Below are 26,513 nucleotides of genomic sequence, written 5' to 3' on the forward strand. Positions count from 1 at the left end.
TCTGTCCCAACATTTTTGCTTTGTTGTAGTCATCAAAATCTAAATTTGTTCATATTTACAATATAAAATTAAGCTGGGCAGTAAAAACATTATTTCTTTGTACTTTCGTCAATTAAATAAAGGTTAGAGAGAATGGACAAATAACATATTTTTGATTTTATGGCATTATTACAAAACATTTCAACTTGAAGTGGGGTTGTATTTTGCATTTTAATTTAGTAAAATGCAAATGTTAGTGTAAAAATGTCAAAATGGCAACTTAGTATGTTGTACAGATGATCCATGCATACATAAAATCAGAATTCTGAGTATACTATTCTGAGTATTCCACAGTATACTGTACACATTATATACTAGAAATAATACGTTTGGTGCGGCAATATGTTATTTCAGACATACACTGTAAAAAATTTCCTGTAAATTTTACAGCATTATACTGGCAGCAGGGTTGCCAGCCGGTTACTGTAATTTACAGCAATTAACTGTATTTTTTACATTGCTGTGGTTTTACAGTAAACTACTTTATTTTTGTGTATTCTATATATGCAGTATATATTTTCCAGATTGCTGAATATTAATGACTGGCAATTTAAACAATTCATTAACTGCATAAGCTTTAAACAATATTTAACTGCATAAAGTGTTGTATAGTGTGAAACTTAGTGCACCTAATATTTAAAAAAAAAACTAATAATTTGACACATCTTAATCTTGAAAAACATCAAATTTTATTTAACATATCTGAAATTTGCATGAAAAAAAATGTCATAGAGCAGTGCATTTATTGAATTCCAAAATAAATATATACTTGAAACATACACTCAAAAAAATGATTCTTTAAACCTACTTAATTCAATTATGGACAGTGGTTCCACACAACCAAATTGTTTTTGATGAACATGAATGGAATTTTTTGAATCTATGCAAACTCTTTGTGTTGTGACAACACAGCTGAATGAGGAAGAATTTATGTGAAATAGTAATGTCCAACCAACTCAATTTATTCACTTCCCTGTAACTTAAACCGGTTAAGTTTAGTGAACATGTTTTGGTTTATTAAAAACTGGCTAAATATGTTTCACTTTATCAACATAAGGAAGTTTGTTTCAGACAACTCATTTAAATTATGGACAGCGGTTCCATCCAATTGGTTCTAGTTACTTTAACTAAATGATTTCAAGTTAAAGTTACTCCCTTCAACGAAGCATTTTTTGTGTGATTATTTTGCAATGAATCACAAAAGACAAGATGTCACAAATTATCAAGTGTATTTGTTAAACAAGAGCAACAATTACAGTTACAACCACATTACAAAATTACAGAAATATTAAACTACTGTCATTTTCTAATTGGCATATAAAGGTAACCAATCAAACCTTAATCCAGGAACAGGAACTGGCTCCAGAAATAACTTCTGCAATACTCCAAATGTGTACCTGATTTCAGGAGTTCAAGTTTAGTCCATATATCAGTCCCAGCAACATGTTTTTCATAGGGTTTACTGCTAAGGTCCTGAAAAACTTTATCTTCCAACACTCCAACATCTGCTGTGCTGTCTTCAATGTCTGCACCTTCAAATCGTATGACATAGATTCCCATGATTCCTCTGGATCACCTCCTGAGTGCTGCCAACGTCTGTATCCTAGAGAGGATATTTAAAAGAATGGAGTACTCAAATTCTTGCGTATTAAATTTACCTTACCATTTATCATCCTTGAAAATACCAATAAATAAATAAATTAATCAATAAAACAACTTACCATATACTCCATAATAACACTGCTAGTGTCTTCATTTGGGTACTTCAACGTCATTAGTCTAAAGATGCAGACAACAACAAAATTCATGAGATTTAGCCTTTACATTTTTCTAAAAAAAAAAAAAAAAAAAAAACATTTGAAAAATGTCATTATTATTCTGTCTGATCATTTCCTTACGGGAAATACAGGCAAGCAGTTCAGATGGAATTCTAACTAACATTACAGTGGAAAATGAAACTATAACAGTACTGGACCAGATCAGCACAGAAAGTCACTGTCCTGCAGAGTTTAGCAATATTCCCAAATTAAAGGGATAGTTCACCCAAAAATGAAAATTCTGTCATTAATTACTCACCCTCATGTCGTTCCAAACCCACAAGTCCTTCATTCATCTTCGGAACAGAAATAAAGATATTTTTGATGAAATCTGAGAGCTTTCTGACCCGGCATAGACAGTAATGCAACTGAAATGCTCCCAGACCCAGAAACGTAGTAAGGACACCAGTAAAACAGTGTAAAAATCAGTGGTTCAACCATAATTTTACAAAGCAGTGAGAATACTTTTTGTGTGCAAAGAAAACAAAAATATTGACTTTATTCAACAATTCTTCTCTAAATTGCGTCTTCTGCCATTATCGAGAGTACCTCTTTGCATAACGCATGCGTGTGGTTCTGCTGACGTAGAACATGTATGCGCTGGGCCTTGTTTGCTTGCAGAGGAAAGCAATGTGCATGCATCGTGATACTCTCCATAATGGCAAAATATGTGATTTGGAGGAGAAGAATTGTTGAATAAAGTAGTTATTTTGTTTTCTTTACCCATAAAAAGTATTCTTGTAGCTTTGTAAAATTATGGTTGAACCACTGATGTCACATGGATATTATATCAAAGTCCTTACTACGTTTCGGGGCTTGGGAATATTTCAGTTGTGTTGGTGTCTATGCAGGGTCAGAAAGCTCTCTGATTTTATCAAAAATATCTTAATTTGTATTTTGAAGATGAACAAAGGTCTTACAGGTTTGCTAATCAAAGTTTTACTAAAAGTTCCAGGCAGGGGTGTTGGAGCTAAACTCCAGAACACTGGCTCTCCAAGAGCAGGTTTGACACGCCTGCCTTGCTTTAGAATGTATTGTTTTTGGGAAGATAATGTATTCGCAATATCTGTCAGTTTACAGTAATACCATATATTTTATATTTACTATATTAATAATCCAATTCTTATTATATCTGTCTTTTTTGTTAATGCCTATGACCATAACCCTAAAACTCAGTGGCTGGTGAAACAATGTTTTAAAGGGGTCATCTGATGCAAAACTCACTTTTACATGTTGTTTGAACATATATGCATGTTGGCAGAATGTGTACACAACCACCCTATGATGATAAAAATCCACCCAGTGGTATTTTTTAATCATTATAAATAATATGCCCTTTTTCAAATCAGGTCATTCTCAGCTTCTAGTTGGTGTGACGTCACACCGATCAAGGCTGCTCCCACAATAGTTGATTTACATGAACGTCTTATCTTAGACCTGCCCTAAATGAGCCGAGTGAGAGCTGAGAACAGTCTGACCACCATTACTGTATTTAAAGGAACATGCAACAGAATGGCCCACTCTGAAAAGGGCTGATTTTGATATGGTAAAATGGGTGTTTTTACACTACCACTGAGAAATTTTAACAAAAGTATGCTATGGACTTCTCATTAAGACTCTAAGAATCATATCAACAGCATCTGATGACCCCTTTAACATGATTACAAAAGTTTTTGTTGAGTGTAGCTGTTCTTACCTGTGTAGTGGGGACCAAGAGGGTTTAATGCTTTGTCCAAGGACTGTTCTTCGGTTTGCAATCATCTTCATAAGTTTTGCAGTGTGGATCCACCCATTGGCAAAGACAGTTGACACTAATGGGCCTATGGTTATTCTGCCTGTCTCATATTCTGCACAAATCTGTAAACACATGAAGTACAATTTGTTACAAGAGCACCCATATATAGTTTAACAGCAAAGACAAATTCAGTGATCAAAACATTTGTGTGATTATTGTCATGTATATTATTCCAAAAGGGTGGACATGATCTGGAGTATATTTAAAGTCATAAAATGACGGTAAAAAGCATGATTTATAGTTCAGGCACAGCTTTTCACAAAAACATTGAGTTTATAAAATGATAAACATCACATTTCTGCCTTCAAACCATTTTTAAGAAAAGGAATGAGTCAAAAGTACCCATTAAATACACACACACACACACACACACACAAACATATACATATGAAGAGTTCATTTGCAAAAACAAATAAATCCGTTTTTATTAATATTTATCAATATTTAATATTCATAAACATGTTTTTTTATTGTGTGTGTGTGTGTGTTTGTTGTTTTTTTTGTTTGTTTGTTTGTTTTTTGTGTTTTATTGTGTTAGCTGTATTTTTGAGCTATTAATATTCATTCAAAATAAACCAACCACAGTTTGATTGATATTACTTGGAATGCAGAATAATTATTTAAAAAAAAAAAAAAAAATTGTCTGTTCTTACAAATTAACTCTTAATATATACAAATATACACATGAACTCTTCATATATACACACACACAAATACATGCATACATAAATTTATTAACATATCAATATATCTTAGTGTCTTACTTGTTTAGATTTCTAGAAGACACATCAGCTTCTTAACCATCCACCAGTTCACATTTACAACTGCGTGCATTCCTCTAAAACAGAAAATGCAAAATACCCTTATTACTTTTGTTTATAAAGGATGAAAAGGCAATACAGCGGTTCACTTACCTTAGCCAAAACTTTTTTTCTCCGTCAGTAAAGTTGTGACATTCCTTCATTTCGCCAAAATTAGGCAGCGATGAAGAAACCAGTGATCAATGTATGCTGTTATAAAAACGAATAGCAGATAAAATGTTAAAAGTATGCAGCAGTCGAATGTGGCATTATTTGTACTTGCTTTCGTGCTTTAGCTAATTTTACTGGGACTTGAGTAGCCTAGAAAGAGCACAGGAAGGTTTTATTTAACTGCCTATATATCATTAATAAGACGGAAAAGCACAAATTTTAATATTTCGCCGCATCCTCTGTTCCACAAGCACACGTACAAATACACTACAGTCCATATGCGCGTTCACATCCCAACCGCACTAAATTATCTATTAACGGCGGAATATACCAGTTACACTCGTCTGCAAAACAACACTAAAAGCAGACTAAAACACTTACAGAAATTAAAATTTTTGACTTAACACAAAGAAGTCTTTAGATTTTCTTACCTGACTGGTACTTCTAGCTCCGACGCCATGATACACCTCCTTCGCGCCGTCTTCATAAAATGCGTTGGAAACGTCATATCCGGTTTTTTGAACGGCGAAATTAAACCGTTTACGTTAGTTTAACGATTGATAATCAAGTAAAATGGAAACTTAAACAGTTTAAATTAATAGAGCACAATACAATAGTGTTTTGGTGGAAAAAGAAATACACTTGTGTTGTTTTAACAATAAATACCTGGGTAAAATGAACAGTGGCACAAAACCATTTTTTTGAGTGTATATTACCCTTAACTTTAAGTTTTACCAACATTGAGCCAAAGTTTTACTAACATCAAGTTAACCAACATGGTCATAATTAAATTGTTCCAAATACCACAATGACAGTGAAGAATTTTCACAACATGGCAAAACAACAACGTCCCAAGTGAGTCCAACAAAACTTCTGATCAAAAAAGGAGAACGGTTCAGCTCCAGATGCTGTCCCATCCCAGGATGCAAAGAGTCAGTGTCTAAAAAAACTGAAAAAGAACAAAGAGGAAAATACATTAGATATTTTTTACAAAACAATAATACGGTCAGATACAGACAGCGGGAAGACAGATAGAGTCAAAGACAGATAGAGTGATGATTGTTACAATTAGATACGGATAAACTGCCATTAAAATGTTTGGAAGATCAGTATGATTTTTAATGTTCTTTAAAAAAAAAAATACATATACACACACATATATATATATATATATATTCATCAAGCCTGCATTTATCTAAACCAAAATACAAGAAAAAAAAATTAATATACTAATATACAGATACTTGTTGGATAAAAGTAAAAAAAAAAAAAAAAAAAAAAAAACAAACAAAAAAAAAAAAAAAAAAAAAAATTTTTTTTTTTTTTTTAATCCATGAAAGAATCCTGAAAAAAGTATCACAGGTTCCAAAACAAAAAAAATTAAGCAGTACAACTGTGTTAAGCAGTTTCTAAAATTGATAATAAATCAGCATATTACAATGATTTCTAAAGGATCATGTTACACTGGAGAAATGAGAAGACAAGAGTAATTAAAATTCTGAAAATTCAGAAATAAATTACATTTTAAAGTATATTAAAATAGAAATCATTATTTTAAATTGTAATAATATTCCACAACATTATTTTTTTCTGGATTTTTGATAAATTAAATGTAGCCTTGATGATCAGAAGAAACTTATTTCATAAGAAACATAAAAAAAATCTTACTAATCCCAAACTTTTAAATGGCAGTGTAGATAAAATAATATAATAAAAGGAAAAAGGGGATGTTGGTGTGTATGAACTTCTTACATTTAAGAAATTCTGCTGAAAATCCTTCACTTTGCAAAGAAGAGTGGCAACTTGGGTTCACTTCAACCGGTTTCTTCTGTGCCATTTGCCCTGTGGTTTTAGATGGCACTTTTCCTTTCAACGTCTTTGTTCTTTGTAAATACCTACAAAACAGTCAGGAAACAGACAATATGTAATTCACATTAGTTTAAGCTTTTGAGATATCTGAATCATTCTCCCTTAAAATATTGTCCCATTCTGGAGTTGAGAAACATCTTCTAACATATCTACATGTAAAATTCAGGTATTCAGATTCTTAGAATGTAACCATTGCCTTTGAATGAACTCCAAATCTCTGTCTCCTCCTGGTGAGGTTACTCCGGAGTGAATATAGCTGCGAACAGGCCAGACAAAAAGATGGGCTGAATTAACTCATTCTTTAAACCAAAGTTAGCAAAAAGCATTACAATCAAACAATAAGAGAATCAGCAAGTTATTAAAGGTACTGGCACGTCTCGCTGCTTATTTTAACCGCTTTAACAGCACCGTTCAGAGTTTACCTGACACACACTGATCCTCCGTGAGCGGGATGACCGCGAGTTGCGAGACTTCAGTAACGTCACGCGTTTCGGCGCCGTGTTAACAGATGACTGCCTGTGCAAATTTGATTTACATCATAAAATAATCACGAGAAAGTGTGCTGAACAACACGACGTACCCGTGAATCACAACTGCTGTCAATGAAGCGTGTAATTCTTAACGTAGGAACCCAGAGATTTTCCGCCTATAGCCGCTATGAGGCCGGGGAATGTGTGAAATCCTCCCGCGACCGCGCTGCTTAAACCCGGTAGAAGTCTCCCTCGCGCACCGCGGACGGAGGATTCGTTAATCTCCGGTTACCGCGAATGTAGATAATTATGTAGTTAATATAGTACTGCAGTTACCAAACATGAAAAATAAAAACTGAAATATGTGGCTTACCACAGTAATGAATCGTTGTTCTTGCTGCTCCCGAATGTCGACCGTTGAAGAAAAGCCCGCCTCTGTAGATTTGAAATTTACAGCATTATGCTGTAGGTTTGAGGCAAACCACCACGTGACCCCAGAGTGCTTTGCGGCTTACAGCATATGCTGTATATGCAATATGCTATCCACAAGTTTCCGGAGGGCGCCACTGTAAAAAAGAACGTGGGTACAACTTCCGGTGAGGTGGCGGACGTAGTATATCAACGGTATTTTGTGTGCTAATTAGTGAAGAGGCTAAGTGTTTTTTAGACCATTGTTTACTTTGTAAAGATGCACACCTTTATGAGAGATGTCATTACGTTCTTATGGACAACATATGCTTTTCGAATTTGTGTTATTAGCAAGTTTGGATCGCTAAATCTTGAATCACTGCCAGCTAGTGAAATGACATTTGAACCAAGACTTCAAGAGCTTGTTTAAATGGCATGCCAGATGAAGCCTTGACTGGAGGCTTGTTAACGTAGAAATCCCTTTCGTATAAGCCTCACTTTTTTACAGTCATGTGCACGATTCACTTTGCTTGTCCTAATGTTCAACCCCCAGATCTTATTTTGCGAGTACATTTTCATTGGGACCTATTTAATAATTACATTTTTAAATACCAAGTCATACAAGTAATATGAAGAATACAAATTATTTCAGGAAAATTAAATATATGCCATATGCAATTAATATATGTGTACATTATGCTTATATTGCATATTGATATTCGTACTGGCATTTAATGGCACTATTCGATGGGTAAATTAATTTATCAGAGTCAGAAAATCAACAAACAAACACACACACGGTTAGGCTTTTATTTGTGCGTATCCACCTTATTTTTCAACGTGGAAGTAAGCTGTTTTCTGGTAATGTCTTAGACATCCGGTTCGTAATCCGCCATAAAGAAATAACGAGAAGAATATCAAAGTGCAGTAAACGGTTAAACAGTTTGCACTACAAACCAGTGTTTTCATAATTAAGATAATACATTAAAACAATATGGTAAGACACACCAGTTTGCAATATCAAGCAGCAAAATGAGCTTTTTGTGCAGCTAAAAATAGCTGGAAGTGGATGAGACCGGAAGCCAGACACAAAAAAATTACAAATGGCTGCACCCACTCTTATGGGAAAAATAAGGTGGATAACATGGACCGATCTATGGAAATTGCGGTGAATGTGTCTTCCGACGGAGCTTTAGTCTTTTGGCTGCTTTTTTTTTACTAACCACCAGATCGCGCTGTTTTCGTCACTCTCGAAGCTTTGAATCTTTTCCCGAAACAATCAGAGGAAATTCTCGGTGCTTCACGAGGCTTCATTCGCCCGTCACTCCTGTAAACTGTTGAATGAATGAGTGTCACGTCCCGCTTGTTTACTTTGATCCGGAAGATGCTCCCACTTTTGACGCAAGGCCTCATGGGGCGTAGGAAACTTGTGGATAAGAAATACAGCCCCCTGCTGTAAAATATTGCTGTAATTTTTTACAGCAATTCGTTACAGTGTAGCCAATACAACTCTATTGTGCCACAAAATGACAAAACTGTTTTCACTGAAATTCATAGTGCACTGAATTGTGTTTTATTTTGACAGTCAGAAAGAAGCCCTGCGAGAAAAGCTAGAAAACTTTTCTATAAGTCATCCAGATGTAAAAGACATCAAGATTCTGGTAGCTGGACAAATTGGAGCAGGAAAATCCAGCTTCATTAACTCCATCGATAGCGCCCTTCGAGGACGAATCTCCTCTAGAGCGCTAGTTAATTCAACTGCTGGTGACAGTCATAGTTTCACAAAAAAAGTAGGTATTTCTCACCTGTAGTTTCACTAAAACAAACTTGTTTTAGAGTAATATCATATAAAGGAAGCTTATGTAAGATGTTTTTTGTTTTGTTTTTAAGTAAAGAAAAAATAAAAAGTTTATCTGAAAATTTTCCGTACACATTTGTGCTTGTTTTTGGTCTTGTTTTGTAGCTCACAGGATTCACCATCAAAAGTGAGAAAACAACTTTGCCCTTTGTCTTCAAGGACATCATGGGCTTACAACCTGAAGCAATGGCTGGGTCACGACCAGAAGACATCATAAATGCTGTGTTTGGACATGTCAATGATGGCTATAAAGTAATAAACCACTATGTTAGCTGAGCAAATAACATATTTGTATCTGTGCAATATGTCTAACATTTAACATATTTTACCGAATTTCCCATCTTAGTTCAATGAAGAGCAGAAACTCACTTCTGATGATCAACGTTACACCTCTGACCCCAGCCTCTCCAACCAGTGTTTTTGCCTGGTTTATGTCATAGCCGCAGATACAATCCAATTCATAGATGAGCGACTTATTGACAAGCTGAAGATTGTCCGCGAGAAAATCAGTGAAAAGGGTAAAACTGACTCCTGAATGTTATGATTTTCATTAATGAGCCTCTTGAACATGGATCAGTTATATAAAGGGCTGGGCAACTTCGGTCCTTGAGGGCCACTGTCCTGCAGAGTTTAGCTTTAACCCTAATCACATGAACAAGCTCATCAATGTCTTTAAGACTACTAGAAAGTTACAGCCAGGTGTGTTTGATTAGGGTTGAAGCTTTCATATATTCTAGATCCAAAGTTTTTTTGTTTTAATTTTGATGATTAGAGCTTACAGCTCATGAAAGACAAAAATCCAGTATCTCAAAATATTAGAATATTTCCTAAGATCAATCAAAAAACAGATTTGCAAAACAGGAAAGTTCTTTAAAGTAAGTTAATTTATGCACTGAATACTTGGTCAGTAGCACAAATTACAGCAAATTACTTGCTCCTAGCACAAATTACAGTATCAGTAAAGTGTGGCATGTAAGTGATCAGCCTGTGGCACTGCTGAGGCACTACTGAGCCTTCAGCTCATCTGTATATTGTTGGATCGACTGTTTCTCATCTTTCTCTTGAATATATCCCATAGATTCCATATAGGGTTCAGGTCAAGCATGTTGGCTAGCCAACATGAAGACGTTCCTGGAGACGTCTGAGCATGGTGACTCTTGATGCGCTGACTCCGGCTTCAGTCCACTGCTTGTGAAGCTCTCCCAAGTGTTTGAACTGGCTTTGCTTGTCAGTATTCTCAAGCTTGTGGTCATTCCTGTTGCTTGTGCACCTTTCCCTACCCAATTTCTTTCTTCCAGTCAACTTCCAGTCAACTTTGAATTTAATATTGCTTTGACACAGCACTCTTTAAACAGCCACCCATTCAGTAATGACCTTCTGTGATTACTCTCTTTGTGGAGGGTGTCAATGATTGTCTTCTGGACCATTGCCATGTCAGCAGTCTTCCCCATTACTGTGGTTTCAAAGAACAAGAGATACCCGGCATTTATACTGAAGGGATGGTCATTTAATGAAACTCAAATGTAAAAATTCTAATATTTTGAGATACTGGATTTTTGACTTTCATAATCATCAAAATTAAAATGAAAAAACTTCAGAAATGTTTTACTTTCCATGTAATGAATCTAGAATATATGAAAGTTTCCATTTTTGAAATAAGTTACGAACTTTTTCCACAATATTCAATTTTTTTGAGTACCTGTATACATATATAATACTTACACATATTTGCTCAGTTTTGAAGGGGGAAACCACCTTTACATTGCTTCTGCATTTACTGTAGGGATTCCTCAAGTCCTTGTTATGACTAAAGTGGATGAAACATGTCCTCTGGTCAAAAAAGATCTGAGGAAGATATACATTAGCAAGAGGATCAAGGAGAAGGTATACGATTCATTCAAAGACATAGATGTGACACTTGTTATGACTTCTACATATTGCCTATGTTGATCTGATTTTGTGTAATAACCTTGTCTGATTTTCTGACTTTTCTGTTTTTTTCTCTGTTTGTGTCCAGATGGATTTGTGCAGTGCTACAACTGGTGTGCCCTTGACAAACATCTTCCCAGTGAAGAACTACCATGATGAGATTGACACAAATGATCTGACTGATGTTCTGATGCTTAAGGCACTTGAACGTATTATTCAGATTGCTCATGATAAATTGAAGGATACTGAAAGCCACTGACAAAAATCAAACACACACACACACATTTGTTTTTGTGAATTGTGGGGACTTTCCATAGACTTCTATAGATTTTATACTGACGAAACGATATTGTCTATCCCCTAACCCAACCCTAGCCCTAGCCCTCATAGAAAACATGTTTGCATCATTACACTTTCAGATAAACATCATTTACTATTTTTAATCATTTTTTAACATTGTAGGGACCGCAATTTCAGGTTTTACTATCCTTGTGGGGACATTTGGTCCCCACAATGTAGCAAAAACAAGTACACACACACACACGTATTTCTATTTTTCAAATAATTAATGTATTTCCTAGTCTAGCTTTCTATGTGAAAAGAAATGCAGAAGTGGCATTAGCAGGTACAGAGTTTATAAATGAAGCACTGAACATTTGCTGACTATTTTGTCTGGTAAATTTTGTATATTGTATAAAATTACTGTACAAAAACACTACTTTACAATAATTGTACAATAGTTTCTTTCTTTCTTTCTTTTTTTTTTAAATACTAAAAATAAAACCACAACATTAACACTGACATTATAACATTTAACACAAGCAAATGTGTGAAGTATTGTGAGCATGTGTATGAATGAGTGTGAACTCCATTTCTACTGAACAACACAGAACAAGCATTTGACATTTTGTTTTTACAGACTATACACTTACGGTTTGTTTCATAGTCCATGATTGCAAACAGAAAATGCATCACTGCCAATTTTCATTATCTCTTTAAGATAATTAATGTAGTCATGAAGCCCCATCAGCTCAGCAAAGGTGTGCAACGTCTTTGACATTATCCAGGGCGGCCTCCTCCTTTAAAACCACTGTTGCATCAGTTTGGGGGAATCATTTCTCCTCTTTGTGCAGCAATCATCCCAGTCACCACCTGCTCTTCATCAGTGGCCTAAAAGAGAAAAACCATTTAAAAAAGAAAACATTTAGTTCAAATGTAACCATTTTCAAACAGAGGTGCATCCAATTCTGTAAGGATAGGTAACTAGACCGTTTTATAATTTCAGCCATATTGTGTGGTTGTTTATTGTCTGTCTACCACAGTGCTCTAGAATACTACAATAGCAGACAACGGTAACATTTATTTTCTAAAAAATAACTCCCATCAATCTTAAAAGAATGAAGCTCTCTTATGTTTCTGGCCTTTTAACCTCTACATAAAACATTCTTTTATACTTAGTCAAAAAAAAAAAGAAAGAAATTTTACTTGCCTTAAACCACCTTTCCCTCTCTTATGAAGAAGCTGAGAATATCACTTAACTCCAGAGTTGGTTTAGGTTCTGCAATTAAAAACACAGACATTAGTGGTTTAATTAAAATGTGAACAAGTCATCATACTGTTGTTGCATCAAAATGTTAAGTAAACAAGCAGGAGACAACAGAAACATGTATTTTCTAAAAATAACTCACATCAATCCTGAAAGAATGAAGCTCTCCTATGTCTCTGGCTTTCAACATCTACAAAAAAAGCAAACATTCTTTTACTACTAGTCCAAAAAAATTATAATATGGAATTATGACATTATGACCTTCACTTGCCTTATACCGTCTTTCCCTCTCTTCTGAAGAAGCTGAGAAGATCGCCTCCTCTCACACAGTCTTCCGTGCCGTTAACTCCAGAGCTGGTTTGAGTTCTGCAATGAAAAACACGCACATCAATTATTTAATTAAAATGTGCACAAGTAATCATACTATTTTTGCATCAAAATATTAAGTAAACACGCAGAAGACAATGGAAACATCTATTTTCTACAAATAGCTCATATCAATCAAAAAAGAATGAATCTATTCTGTCACTGGCTTTGAACATCTACATAAAATATATTTTTACTCTTAGACAAATAAATAAATAAATCAAATAAAAGATAACATTAAATTATTACGTTTACTTGCCTTAAATCGCCTTTCCCTCTTTTCTAAAGCTCAGAAAAATCGCCTCCTCACACAAGTAGGTGCATGTGGTGTTAGCCCCAAAGTTGGTTTGAGTTCTGCAAAAAACGGGCATCAATGGTTTAAATAAAATGTGAACAAGTCATCATACTGTTGTTGCATCAAAATGTGAAGAAAACAGGCAGAAGACAACAGAAACATGTATTTTCTAAAAATAACTCACATTAATTCTGAAAGAATGAAGCTCTCATATGTCTCTGGCTTTCAACATCTACAAAAAAGCAAACATTCTTTTAACAATAGTAAAAAAAAAAAAATGATAATATAGAAATTACAACCTCTACTTGCCTTATACCGTCTTTGCCTCTCTTCTGAAGAAGTCGAGCCGATCGTCTCCTCTCACACGCGGTCTTCTGTGCCGTTAACTCCCGGCGCGGGCACAATGAAGACTCAAAGCTCAACAAGTCTGAAATATTACATGCAAAACATTACTTTTAATAATTAAAACTTAATCAGCCTTAAAATAATTAGGCTCGTATTCATTACACGACACCGTTTTCTTTAGGAAAACTACTTTAAGTTTAATCGCGGAAAAAAAGTTTACGAATTAACATGTAAATCTGTTAACAATCCTATTAACACCTAAATCTTGTGTAAATATATCACATATGAAACTCACAGACGTTGTATTAAAGCTATCTCTTCCGTTCAGTAGAAGAGGCCGTTAGGACTATTTCTGAGCCCAGCAAGCAATAGCCGTCATTTCACCGTCTCGATTCACTATAGACCCGATATAGCCCGGCTGTGTGTGACCCCCTTCTAGCCCAAAAACCTTGAATTTGGATACATGTCATTGTTTTGGCAAAATAACTTGTAAGATGTATTATATTCCATCACGTAAGCAAAGTGAACAGCATTTACAATGTGTTTGGTTTCATTTCTTTGACATGTTCTATGTGTAGCCTGTTTGTAGCCGAGATTTAGCTCGTAGTCAGACCGGATATTTGTAGCCCACTCATAGTCAAATCTGACTGATTGTAGTTTTTGTTCAAGCAGCGCAGGAGATAGTTGATATACCATCATGTTTGCGGTGTCAATAATATCTACTAAGATGTCAGTGTCATTTCATGACATGATATATATGTAGCCACGTTTTAGCTCTGAGTTGGATGGGCTATGTGTAGTCTGCTTTTAGCCCAACCGGTGAAATCGAGGCAATCAGTGTCTAATTTTAACAGATTGGCTATAGCCAGACCAGCAATGAGCATGGCCGAAATAGTCTTAAATTTTTAATATTTTATTTCATTATTTTATAGCATTATTAAATAATGCATTATTAATTATGCCAAAATAATGCTAATTTAAATGTTTCAAAAGTTTAATTGCATTTAATAATATGATGTCATGCATCCCACACGCACCAAAAAGTGTAACATTCATACACATTATACAACATAATTTGACTTTTTTTCAATTTATAATTAAATATGCAATAACAATTCCCAACCGCTAGATGGCAATTGTCCCCCTACTGAGACAGGACTACTGGCAACGCGAGACTTGAAAGTTAGTAGAGATCACTGTTGCAAGATCCCGCGATAATTCCGCCGTTTTGAATTTTGTTTTTACACGAGAGAACAAGTTTACCTGTGGGAAATCAACGGGCAAACAACAAACGATAAAGGACTTTCCCGCTTGGTCTTGGTAAGTATATGTGTTCATTGTTGATCTGTACTTTATTTGTTATCATGTGTAGGAACCGTGACATTTTAGTGAAGGGAGCAGATCATAGATGATAGTGATCCCTATGGACTTGGCCCCACGGTACAGCATGCGTGTGATCAGAGGATTAATTGAATTTAATAGATAATAGAGTGAAAGTTCATTTGTGTGTGTTTACAAACTCACGCGATTTTAAAACAGCAAACAACAGAACAAACAGCTTTGATTAATCTATATTAATTTATACAGTGAACACACATTCAGAAAAACTGGGCAAATTGAGGAGGAGTTTCTACATCTGGAAAAGCTGTTGGAAAAAGAGGAGATCTGGGCAGCAATGGTGTTAAAAAAACAAAACAAAAACAAACAAACAAAAAAAAAAAAACATTTCCTCACTAGAGCTCTCATCTTTGACAAATTCAGTCATTTATTTTAACTGTTATATTGAATTTATGACTGAACAATGGCTTGTTACATACAGAGAAAGCATGAGCTAATTGAATAGAGTATCTTTGTTATTGTACAAGTACAGTAAGATTTAGTTTGAAACTTTCAAATTGACACTAAAGCTCAAAAATACAAATTATTTCAAATTGCAATATAAAATGTTCAATTATAAAAAGTTTGCACCGGTATTAAAATAGTACAAATAGCTAAGATGTGCAATGCAGCATTAAAACCTAACCGGTACAATCAGAAGACATAATGTAATAAAAATGGTAGGGGTGAATAATTATTCCATGTACATTTAAGGTTAATGTGTGTACTGGGTTACATTTTAGATACAGCAGCTATCACTGTGTTGATATAAAATTAGTTGTGCCAGACAATTTTGAACTCTTTTACACTGACGCATATAATACTACCTGCCTGACATTGGGATGTGTTATTCAGCTGTCAAAGTTGTGCAGAATTGAATGAAGAAATCTCAAAGACAGTGCCAGAAGGAAGCTGGAAAGGTAAAGTCTTCAAAGTGTGCCACATTAATCAAACATTGTGGTGTCAATACTTAATAATTTACAGCGCAAATCAGAAATGTAAAAAATAATTCCTTTACTGGTGATTTTAAAATGTCAGTGAACTTTGTCCGCAATTGTTAACCACCTCAATCTGTATTCTGTTTTAGGGTTTTAAAAATTCCCTCATGTTCAGAGCTTTCTCTCTCAGTTCTCTCTCAAAAAGCTTTTCTTATGCTATTTGTTTTTTTCTTATTTTGCAGATGCAGTGATGACCAACTTGTACTTGAGTTGTACTTGAGGAATGCAGTTGGAAAACATTTTATACAAGAAAAAAAAAAAAAACAATTTCCTTTGAGTTCACTATTGGTTGTTTTATTTGTTAAAATAAGTAAACCAACAAATTGATTAATCTTTTTTTAATCTATTTTTTTTTTACGTTGTCATTTATCCACAATGTTTTAATGTTAAGTGTGATAACATGCTCTTGATTTGTACTATTTATTTCTTTTAAATATCATAAGGTATTATATATATATATATATATATATATATATATATTATCATTATTATTATTATTATTATTATCTTAAGTTGTTAAATTTTTATCATAATAAAAGGGAGTGTAATGCATTTATATTTTATTTTGTCATTAATTCTTTTGCATTTTTATCATTTTGTATTTTCTTAAGTTGTTAATGTTATTTTTCTTAATAAAAGCTGTATAGTTTGTTTGGATGGATGACCATTTTGTTGTGTTTTAGATGTATATATGTAGGCATTCATTAGCTGTCTATTTGATGACTAGTCTATTATTGGGCTATGGTTAGACGTCTATTAGATTTTCACTGACAGCCCAAATTCAGTCTTGTTTTAGCCTAGACGCAGATTCAATGTCTATTAGACATTCAGATGTATTCGTTTAATAGTGGTCTAAATGATGTCTAGTCTATTATTGGGCTATGTTTAGACGTCTATTAAATTTTCACTGACAGCCCAATGACAACCTTATTTTAGCCTAGACGTCTGGGCTGTGTTTCAACAGCTAATAGACGTTTTTTAGACCAAAAATTGCTTGCTGGGAGGCAAAAACCGCGTCATCGTATTTTACAATAAAAGCTCTTTTCCGACTTTTCCCGCGTTCCATTAAGTCTCAAAATACTCCCGGACACACATAATGAATGATGACTTTACATTTTTAATCCTTACTTACCGAAAATCGTCCTTCACTCGCTTCCATCTGCAGACACTGAGAAAATGGCCGTTTCTCGCACTTTTTGACTTACGGTGGACAGGACGTGCTTGCTCTCTCTCGAGTCCGCGTTTTTACAAATTAAGACCAGTTTTAACCCAAAATTGGGTTAAATTAACCGAACGTTCTTACCCAGCGGTCTCAACTCAGCATTTGGGTTGAAAAAACAACCCAGCGTTTTTTCGTCAATTTCAAGCATTTTTACATCTGTCTTTGTTCACTCTGAATATTGTTTGTTCTGCAACAAATTGCTATGTTCCTCTAATGTAAGATTGTGTGATAAAAGGTCCTGCTAAATACATAAATGTAAACATAAATTACGTAAACATAAATTACGAGTGTCTTAAGTTTTGGCTTATCAGATCTTATTTGGGAAAGTGCTGCGCTGGCCGTTGGGTTCAGTGCAGCCCTTCAGAGCGCAGCGGCAAAAGTTCATTTGAACAACTCATTTGGACTTTGTCCGCGGCGAGCGTGCCTTTCGCGCTCAGCTGCACGTGCGCTTTGGTCGAGGCAGAAACAAGCCGTCCTCGCAGGGCGGAAGAAATTGAAAGGGATGGGTTTCATACAGGCATGAAAATGGGTCAGGGGTGAAAAAGGTGAGAAGGGTGCTCGAGGGGTGATGTGGCCTCTGATGAGGCCGGGAGGTGGGGGGACTCCCACAGAATAAATATTATGGCCTCATTAGGGGACATGCTGTAACTTAACTTATTTATTCTTCCATCATGATTGACAGCCAGTTTTTTTTTTTTTTTTTTGGGCAAAGAAATCAACCTAATAAGTGTTTTCTACCATTATCGAAAACATACCATCAACCACAAATGCTATTTGCTATTGCAGACAGAGCATGCCAGAAAAAAAACATGTTTGATAAAAGTTTCCCTTTGCCAATTTTACAGTAGCCAAATAAGTTGAATGGAATAATAAGCCAAGCACAGGTTCTGAAAAAATACTGTACTGACATTTGTCTAAAGACATATGAAATAGAGCTGCATCGTTCTGCCCTAACACACTCATACTGCAAAAATAATGTTTGTATTAGTGTTAACGATACTTTAGCATTAAATGTAACTTACTCTCTTAAGGGTACGTTCACATGAAGCGTCTAAAAACGCGTGGAAAACGCGAGGCGCGTCGCTTCCTCCACCAATTTCAAAGCGCTTGGGCGCTCGCGCTTCTGTAGCGTCTGCTGTTACTAGGCAACCATGAAGGCGCTGTCAGTTACACAAACATTTCTGCTTTGGATTTTAAACTGCGCGGCTCCATTGAAAATAAATAGCTTGCGCGCGCAAAACGCGCTGCATGTGAACGGCGACTAAGCCTTTGGTGACAAATACACACCACGAAATTAAATTGTGGATCTCTCCCCTGTCGTCTTCTCCCACGCGGATTGTCCCGCAGGAAGAAATGGCGCCCTGGATGTCAGTGGATGGCGCGCATGGTCTACGAACGCGGGACGCTCAGCTTTCACGATTTGAAATGGCTCAAATCCACTTTATATTAAGTTTTAATTAATCAATAAATACCATCCAAGACCCCTCCCCCACCCCCTCAAAAATAATTTCTCATCGGATCTACACGATTCACGTGGGTCACCTCCCAGCTAACATTGGTCCGATGGCAACGTCGTGTCCCTGGCCAAAAATAGTCGCGGTAGGACGGCATAAATCCGTACAAATATGTAACACATAATACTTCCTAAAAATGCATTCAGATACGTTTGTACATATCTGCAGTTCTCTGGGGTTGCATGTATAATTGTTACTTTTAAGTTTTAGCTTCGTGTAGTTCAGTATATACACTGTTGTGAACCAGCTGTGAGATGGACGTCCACAAGGTGACGTCCTTTACACGTGCATTTATAGTCCATCATGACCCTATATGAAATCAGTATGAAATATGCTAAAGCAATTGTGCTTACACCTTGATTATTACTGTAATAATTTATTTAAGTGCCCCAAGTAGTTTTAAGAGGCTGTGAATAGACCACCTGGTCTAGTCAAGCATTACCCATTAAAAATAAATAAATAAGTAAATAAATAAATAAAAACAGGAAATGGTAATGAAATACAAGTAATTTGTATTTACATCTTGTTTAATGAATATTCACAAAGTGCTGTGTGATTAAGTGATTGCAAAGCCACTGAATTTTAGTCATAATTCTGCCCGTTTTCCTTAAATTGCAATACGATTTTATTATTTTAAGTTTATGCATATACATATAAAACAAATATCTCCAGTCACCATTTGAAGTCTGAGTTGGGTGTAGATTGCCAAAACTGTGCTGCCAAGATGTTGTAACAAATCTCGCGATAGGATAGATTATCTCGCAAGAAAGCTTTAACACGTTTTTATCTTTCCATAACCAGGAGGAGAGTGCGTTGTTGTGTTGCAAAGCTTTACGAATTATTAAAAAATCTACTGGTGGGTAACTACATTTTGTAGTTTTTTATTAATGTGGTCGAGTTGTACTTGTTTGACACGAAGGAAAAGGAAGAAACAATGCGCACATTGTCAACTGAAACGTAGTTTGAGTTTGGCTAAAATTAGCTAGTGTGCTAAAAGTTTTTTTTTTTTAAATAATGCTTGAACAACAAATACATAACTAAAGTGCCAAGGGTATGCACAAAATGTTTGTATAGAATAACAATGAAATGAAAGGACTTCCTAATCCACAATAACTTAAAAGTACCTAATAAATACATCAATTTTATAGCTTTTTTGTTTGTAATCTCCTTTATGGTCCTCTTATAAATATCTAATTCCTTAAGTGCCACAGAAAAAAAAAAAAAGTTTTCTAATTGCTGAATTTTGCAACGATTAGTAAGTAAATAAGTAAATTAATCAAGTGATTGATAATGTAAGCCTCATTTTTCGACGGCTGAGTCACATATTACATGTTCGTATAGTAAAAGAAAGTTACACACCACTTTGTCATTTATAAATCCAGAAACCTCCCACTGTAACCTCTTTGTATATTGACAGTGCCAGAAGTTATAAGAAACACCTAAGTGGTGCAGCTTGGACACATCCTCAGTGATGAACCCAGGGTCACAGGGTGTTTCGGGTCTTAGATCATCAGACACCCTCACCTGGGCGACCCAGCCGGGGATGATCAGACCCCGACTTGTGTCCAAGCAGCGCACTAAGCCATACGTCACCCCTTTTAATCCACAGCCACCTAGAGGCTTTCTCTGCTGCCTCGCAGATGTTTCTGGTGGCTTTCCTTTCTTGAGCACCTCTGATTCCAAGCAGCCTGAGTGATCTGTGCAGGCTCTGTCCTGGGAATCCTCTGCAGCCAACCTCAATTGGCTCACAGCGGGCCCTCCACCCCTTCCGCCTGCAGTCCTCCACCAGTTCCAGATACTTCGCCTTTTTTCCGCTCAAAAGCTTCCTCAATCCTGTCTTCCCAGGGGACTGTGAGTTCCAGTAACACCACTTGCTTTGTACTCTCTGATGTTAGGACCATGTCTGGCCTGAGTGTTGTGCTGGTGATGTGGTCTGGAAACTTCAGTTGCCTCCCCAGGTCCACCTTCAGCTGCCAGTCACCTGCTGTGGATAGCAGATCAGCTGGGACCTTTGGATGTGACTGAGGCTTCTCCCCGGCCCTAACGAAAACATTGTATGGCCTTGCTAGGGGCTGGTGCTTGATTTGCTGGATTCCAGCACAGATGGTATCAGCTACTGCCTTCAGCACCTGGTCATGGCGCCATCGGTACCTCCCCTTTCCCAGTGCTTTCGGGCAGCAGCTCAAGATGTGCTCCAGCGACCCTCTTGCAGGGCACAGAGGACAGGATGGTGCTTCCGCTAGCCCCCAGCAATGCAAATTGGCTGGGCTCGGTAGGACATCATACACTGACTGGATCAGAAACTTGAGTCTTGCTGGCTCTGACCTCCAAAGTTCTGACCAGGTGATTTTCCGAGTCAGTGCATGTTCCCAATTGGTCCAAGCTCCCTGCTGACGCATAGCCACCGTTTTACTGCGCCGCTCCTCTTCCACCTCTGCTCGGACCTCGCCCTGAATCATCTGCTGTCTAACCCTCCCCTGCGCTCTGTCATAGCGCGGCGTTTTATGGCAGCCGAGTCCTGCTCGCCCAACCGCCACAGACCCTACTAGCACACCATGCCGCAACCTTGCCTCTGCCAGCTGGACTGCCTCCTGCGCCCTCCACTTCCTTCCAGTCCTGACCTCTATGCCTGCAGAGGAGACTCTGGTGTCGGATGAGTCTCTGTACAGTAACACCTCCCTGGCTCTTGTTACTTTAAATTCCTCTGTGAGGCCTGAGAACAGGAGCTGGAGCTTGTTGGTGTGCCCATACAGGGCGATACAGCTCAGGCTCTTCGGCAGACCCAGCCACCTGCGCAGGAACTGGCTGATGTTTCTCTCCAGGGTCTCCACCGTTGTTATTGGGACCTGGTACATCAACAGTGGCCACAAAAGCCTTGGCAGAATGCCATGCTGATATATCCATGCTTTAAATTTCCCGGGGAGGCCTGACCTGTCCACTGCTGCAAGCCAAGTTTTCAGCTCTGCATGCATGGCCTGGATTGCTACTGTGTCTCTCAAAGTCACGTCAAAGAGCTTCCCCAAGCTCTTCACCGGCTTCTCCGTCAATGATGGTATTTGGAGACCGTTCATGTAGAAGCGGAATTTGTCCTCAACTCTCCCTTGACCTCTGCTAGCGTTGGCTCTTTGGTGTTAAATTGGCTGGATGGTAGTGGTGGTGAAATTAGTTCTCTGCAGGGGCCCAGGTCTTCCTCCCTCAGCCGGTTGCTGTATGTTTCAGAGAGATGGCGGCTGATGTCGTCTTCTGTGCACATGAGGGTCCCACTCCGCTTCTGCCCAAGCAGCTTCTTTGTAAACCCAAAAGGGTTAGCTACGAAGGCAGTGCGCTTGCGGGCCCTCTCTCTACCCTTCCTCCTGTGCCACTCAGCACGACGTAGGGAGATGAGCTTTTTCCTGAAGATGTCCCGGAGCTCAGCCAGGGCGGGCTTTTCTTCCTTGCTCGCCTTCTTAAAACGTTGTTTCAAGGACTTCAAGTCTCTCCTGAGTGCAGTGATCTTGTTCTCTCGCCTGTTGGGTCTAGCTATGGTCTTGGCCTTTGGCTGTTTGATACCAAACCGCTCAGCACCGATGCAGATGATGAAGGTGCACATCGTTTGGAGCTGCTGGTCCACACTCCCTTTCGATGATGCTTCCAAGGCGCCATCTACATCTTCGTCGAACTGGCGCCACTCAGTCTCCTTGTGTGCCGCTGGCCACAAGACCCTGCGATGTTCGGATGGATTGTTGGGTGGAGCACGCTGAGCTTGGAAGTTCTGAACACTGTGGGTTGACTCCGGGTCCTGCTCCTCCTCCGTCTCACCAGGGGCCATGCTTTGCACTGCCTCTGTGCGTTGTTCAGCTTGCTCCCTCCTCATACAGCCCATCTTCGTCTGATGGATCTTCAGACCTTTCAGGTTCTTGCAGCTTTTGCCACACATACAGGTTACTCTCATTGTCGTTAATCCGTTGCTCATGTTCTGCACCAAAAGGTCTGTCCATGTGGGGTGCTCATCCTCCCCCCCTCTCGGGCACCCCTGGGGGTATCTTTCATTAGGGCTTTCTGTAGCTTAGTTGGGTGCACCCCTCACGGGAGCTGCAGCTTGGGGTGCTAACCCTCGCTGCCCCGATTGCCGTCTCTCTGAGCTGTCCACTGTCTCTCCAGCCGTCACTACACTGTTCGTAGTCGTCATCCAGCCTTTCCTGGATGTCACTGGCTGTGCCAGAAAGATAGTTATAAGAAACACCTAAGTGGTGCAGCTTGGACACATCCTCAGTGATGAACCCAGGGTCACAGGGTGTTTCGGGTCTTAGATCATCAGACACCCTCACCTGGGCGACCCAGCCGGGGATGATCAGACCCCGACTTGTGTCCAAGCAGCGCACTAAGCCATACGTCGCCCCTTTTAATCCACAGCCACCTAGAGGCTTTCTCCGCTGCCTCGCAGATGTTTCTGGTGGCTTTCCTTTCTTGAGCACCTCCACCCCTTCCGCCTGCAGTCCTCCACCAGTTCCAGATACTTCGCCTTTTTCCGCTCAAAAGCTTCCTCAATCCTGTCTTCCCAGGGGACTGTGAGTTCCAGTAACACCACTTGCTTTGTACTCTCTGATGTTAGGACGATGTTTGGCCTGAGTGTTGTGCTGGTGATGTGGTCTGGAAACTGCCAGAAAATATGAGGTACCGTTTCTGGGTATAATGTACATAATGAACAATTTACATCTATATTTTCAATAAATCTGTTTACAAATGCTTATCAGGGTAAAATTTGTGCATTATCTTAATTGAAATTTATTTTATTTTATTTTGTTTGTAATGAGATATTTGTTAGGTAATACCCAAACTTTACTCCAGCTAATATTTCAGATAAACTTAGGAGATAACACATTGTTTACTAATTTCTTTTAATTTTCAGTGTGGTAATGTGTATATAACTTTAAAGGATTGCAAAGCTCTTTATAAACATCTTCAAAATTCCATAAAGTGGTCCTTTATTTCCATTGCTTCTATTTTTTCCAACAGTGGATGCACAACATGACACCATCAACGTCAACAACACTCATGGACCCGTGGATACATGTTGAGGTGTAAGTGCTAATGTTTAAAAAAAATTAATGATCCGAATGTGTACAACCACGAAGTTGCTTTTTTGCCGTGTTACAGGGCAAGACAAACGCAGTCCTGTCAATTACAGAATAAATGTTAAAAGAACTCCATGTTGCCCTGAAATAACAGCTACAGCATCTAGAAAAATTTGAAGAATATGTTATGATTTTGAATGTCCAAGTGACACTTCTAAGATGTTGTAGTACTAATCAAAAGATTACATGGTTAATGACACTTTATTGACACTCCAAGGGTGCAGTTCAGGTCACGACTCCATTGTCATTGTAAGTAGTACATCAGACCTTAAGTAAACTTTCAGATGATCGTTCCCCTCGTCATTGTAGAGAAAACAAACACTGGGCAGTAGAAACAGTTTTGGTAGGCAGTTTGCTCTGGCTCAGATTTGCTCTGTTAAAGTCTCTAACCACAATGTAAGATTAACATTACAAGACGTTTCAAAAGACTAACTTCTGTGAAATTTTTAAACACATTTTTATGTCTTTTGTGCTTCATTAATTTACATTAGAGTGCGATTTGTCTTGCAGGGTCACATAACGAACAGCCATCTGTCAGGCCATGTGCCACAACCGAACAAGGTATTGCAATTTGTCATGTCATTCACATAAAGAGGATGTCCTTTTTTTAAAAAAAAAATGTAACTGCGTTCAAATTCTTCTTTTCACACTTTTCTTTTTAATGTCTATATAGTATTGTCTCCAATCCCAAATGCTTCATTGCCATCCCAGTCCCAGAGGACCCCCCAGTGTATGTGAGAACTTTGCTGTTGCATCTTATTTTATACACATTATACCTTAATACCAACACAGCCTAATGTATAAATACATACATTTCTCTGAATCAGAATTCATACAGTTAAAAATATAGAGGCTACAATGTCTGTCATTGCTCAACAAGAGCTAAAGTACAGCCAGCTAATTTGACAGTAACTAATGCAGTAAAATTGCACAGCAGCCTTATTACTTTACTCTTACTTATAGCCAACCCTGGTCCTCGAGAGCCACTGCCCTGCTTGTTTTCCAGCTGTCCCTGCCCTTCCAGCTTCTGATTGACAACACACCTGATCCATTACTAATCAGCAGTAAGTAAGGCATGGATAGTTGGAAAACAAGCAGGTCAGTGGCTCTCGTATTTTAACATTGCCATGATGCACACTACTGTTAATTTGTAATATTGACCATATGTTAAAATGTTCATGAAGTGAAGTAATACTGAATCATTTTTTTCACAGAGTCATGTCAAATGCCTAATGGCCAAATGCAGTATGAGCGGTGGTGGCCAACTTTCAAAGTTTTTCAAAGCTACAGCTTTGTACTATGTAATTTAAGGTAATTTTGGCCTTATGACATTTAAAAAAAAAAATGTCATGTTCCTTGTCCGTTATTTATTTAAAAGAGCACCTGTCTTTATCAGAAATGTCCTGTTCACGTTCACACAGTTACACATCTACTTTATTTCAAGAGCACCATAGAGATATTGAAGAGGCAGTGGACTAATGCTGTTTTTTATGTACTCTAGCACACATCTAATGCAGAAAATCTTTTATTGACATAAGATTATTCTAGACTAAAATAACATATAATACTTATTGTTTACTTGTTACTAATGCTTCTTTCATGAAACGGAAAAAGTCTTGTTCCACTGTATTTTAAATGTATTTGTATAACCTTAAAGGCATTTTCAAAATAAGTGCATGCCATTTAACTCAATTTTGCCACTTTGTTTCTTAAATATCTTAAAATATTCATGCTCTCTTCCCTCAGATGCTCTGAAGAGGTGGAGTCCAACTGCCACAGACTCCGAAATTGATGCATCAATGGCGGAACACCTAAAACACGCTCCAGGAAGAGGGGGCGGTGGTTATAAGAAATAAGCTGTTTTGAGAGACATTTACATGTGTGTTTACATTAATCCAGTATTTTTGTTTTGTACTTGTTTGATTTATAGCTGTTTAAAATTAATGCAAAACTGTTTCAATTTAAAAAATTGAGTACTGCCACAATAATAATGCTTCTGGAAGAGCAAGTGCTTGTGGAGCAACAAAATGAAAGTAAACATTTTGGAATAATGATAAATAAATAAAAGATTATAAATATACATATGTGTTCACTTTTATCCGTTACCATATGTTCTTGTTTGAATAATGGCTACTTAAATTTAATGTAAAGCTTTGAGAAAATTGGTGCATGCTTACAATTAACTACATTATACTATTTCTATTTTCATGTTTAAATAGTAGCTGTTTCACAAATGGAAGACCTTGAAAAAAATTTAATATGCACAAAATATGTTGTAGTAAATTAGAACGGTCTAATTCTTGCTTAAGTCCACAAAATGTTTTATTGTTTGTAATGTACACGTGGTTAAAACGTTTTGTAGACGTTCAGGTCCGACTGGACCGACTTTGGACCGTTTTTGAACTTGTAGTAAGTTAAGGTGTCTAAACATTACTGATTGCCTTTTCACGATGTTACAGAATGGGTGTGTGACTATTTTATATACAGGCTTATATACTAAAATTATATTAACACATTAAATTAACACATAGTATAGAGATACAGAAGAAGACACATTTAGACGTCCAGGGACGCACAGAA

The 26,513-nt window shown here is 37.3% G+C and overlaps 1 protein-coding gene, 1 long non-coding RNA gene and 1 pseudogene across 2 annotated transcripts; 1 reads left to right on the forward strand and 2 right to left on the reverse strand.

Annotated features, from left to right (window-relative positions):
* Positions 1 to 1,524: 1,524 nt before the first annotated feature.
* Positions 1,525 to 5,542, reverse strand: LOC127161861 (uncharacterized). The gene is made up of 6 exons (XR_007827199.1): positions 5,054 to 5,542; positions 4,566 to 4,661; positions 4,416 to 4,489; positions 3,553 to 3,713; positions 1,761 to 1,818; positions 1,525 to 1,642 (listed from the first exon to the last, which is right to left on the reverse strand). It is a non-coding gene; the product is annotated as an uncharacterized LOC127161861 (long non-coding RNA).
* A 3,401-nt stretch (positions 5,543 to 8,943) lies between these two features.
* On the forward strand, positions 8,944 to 11,814 carry LOC127161867 (interferon-induced protein 44-like; the record flags this gene model as incomplete). The annotated part of the gene is made up of 5 exons (XM_051104621.1): positions 8,944 to 9,159; positions 9,333 to 9,479; positions 9,574 to 9,745; positions 11,011 to 11,111; positions 11,245 to 11,814. Coding segments are annotated over 5 exons (807 nt in total), but the record flags the coding sequence as incomplete, so codon positions are not given.
* An 8,477-nt stretch (positions 11,815 to 20,291) lies between these two features.
* LOC127161879 (uncharacterized) lies at positions 20,292 to 22,735 on the reverse strand (annotated as a pseudogene).
* Between the last annotated feature and the right edge of the window lie 3,778 nt (positions 22,736 to 26,513).

Source organism: Labeo rohita, unplaced genomic scaffold (assembly GCF_022985175.1).
Source record: "Labeo rohita strain BAU-BD-2019 unplaced genomic scaffold, IGBB_LRoh.1.0 scaffold_76, whole genome shotgun sequence".
NCBI lineage: Eukaryota > Metazoa > Chordata > Actinopteri > Cypriniformes > Cyprinidae > Labeo > Labeo rohita.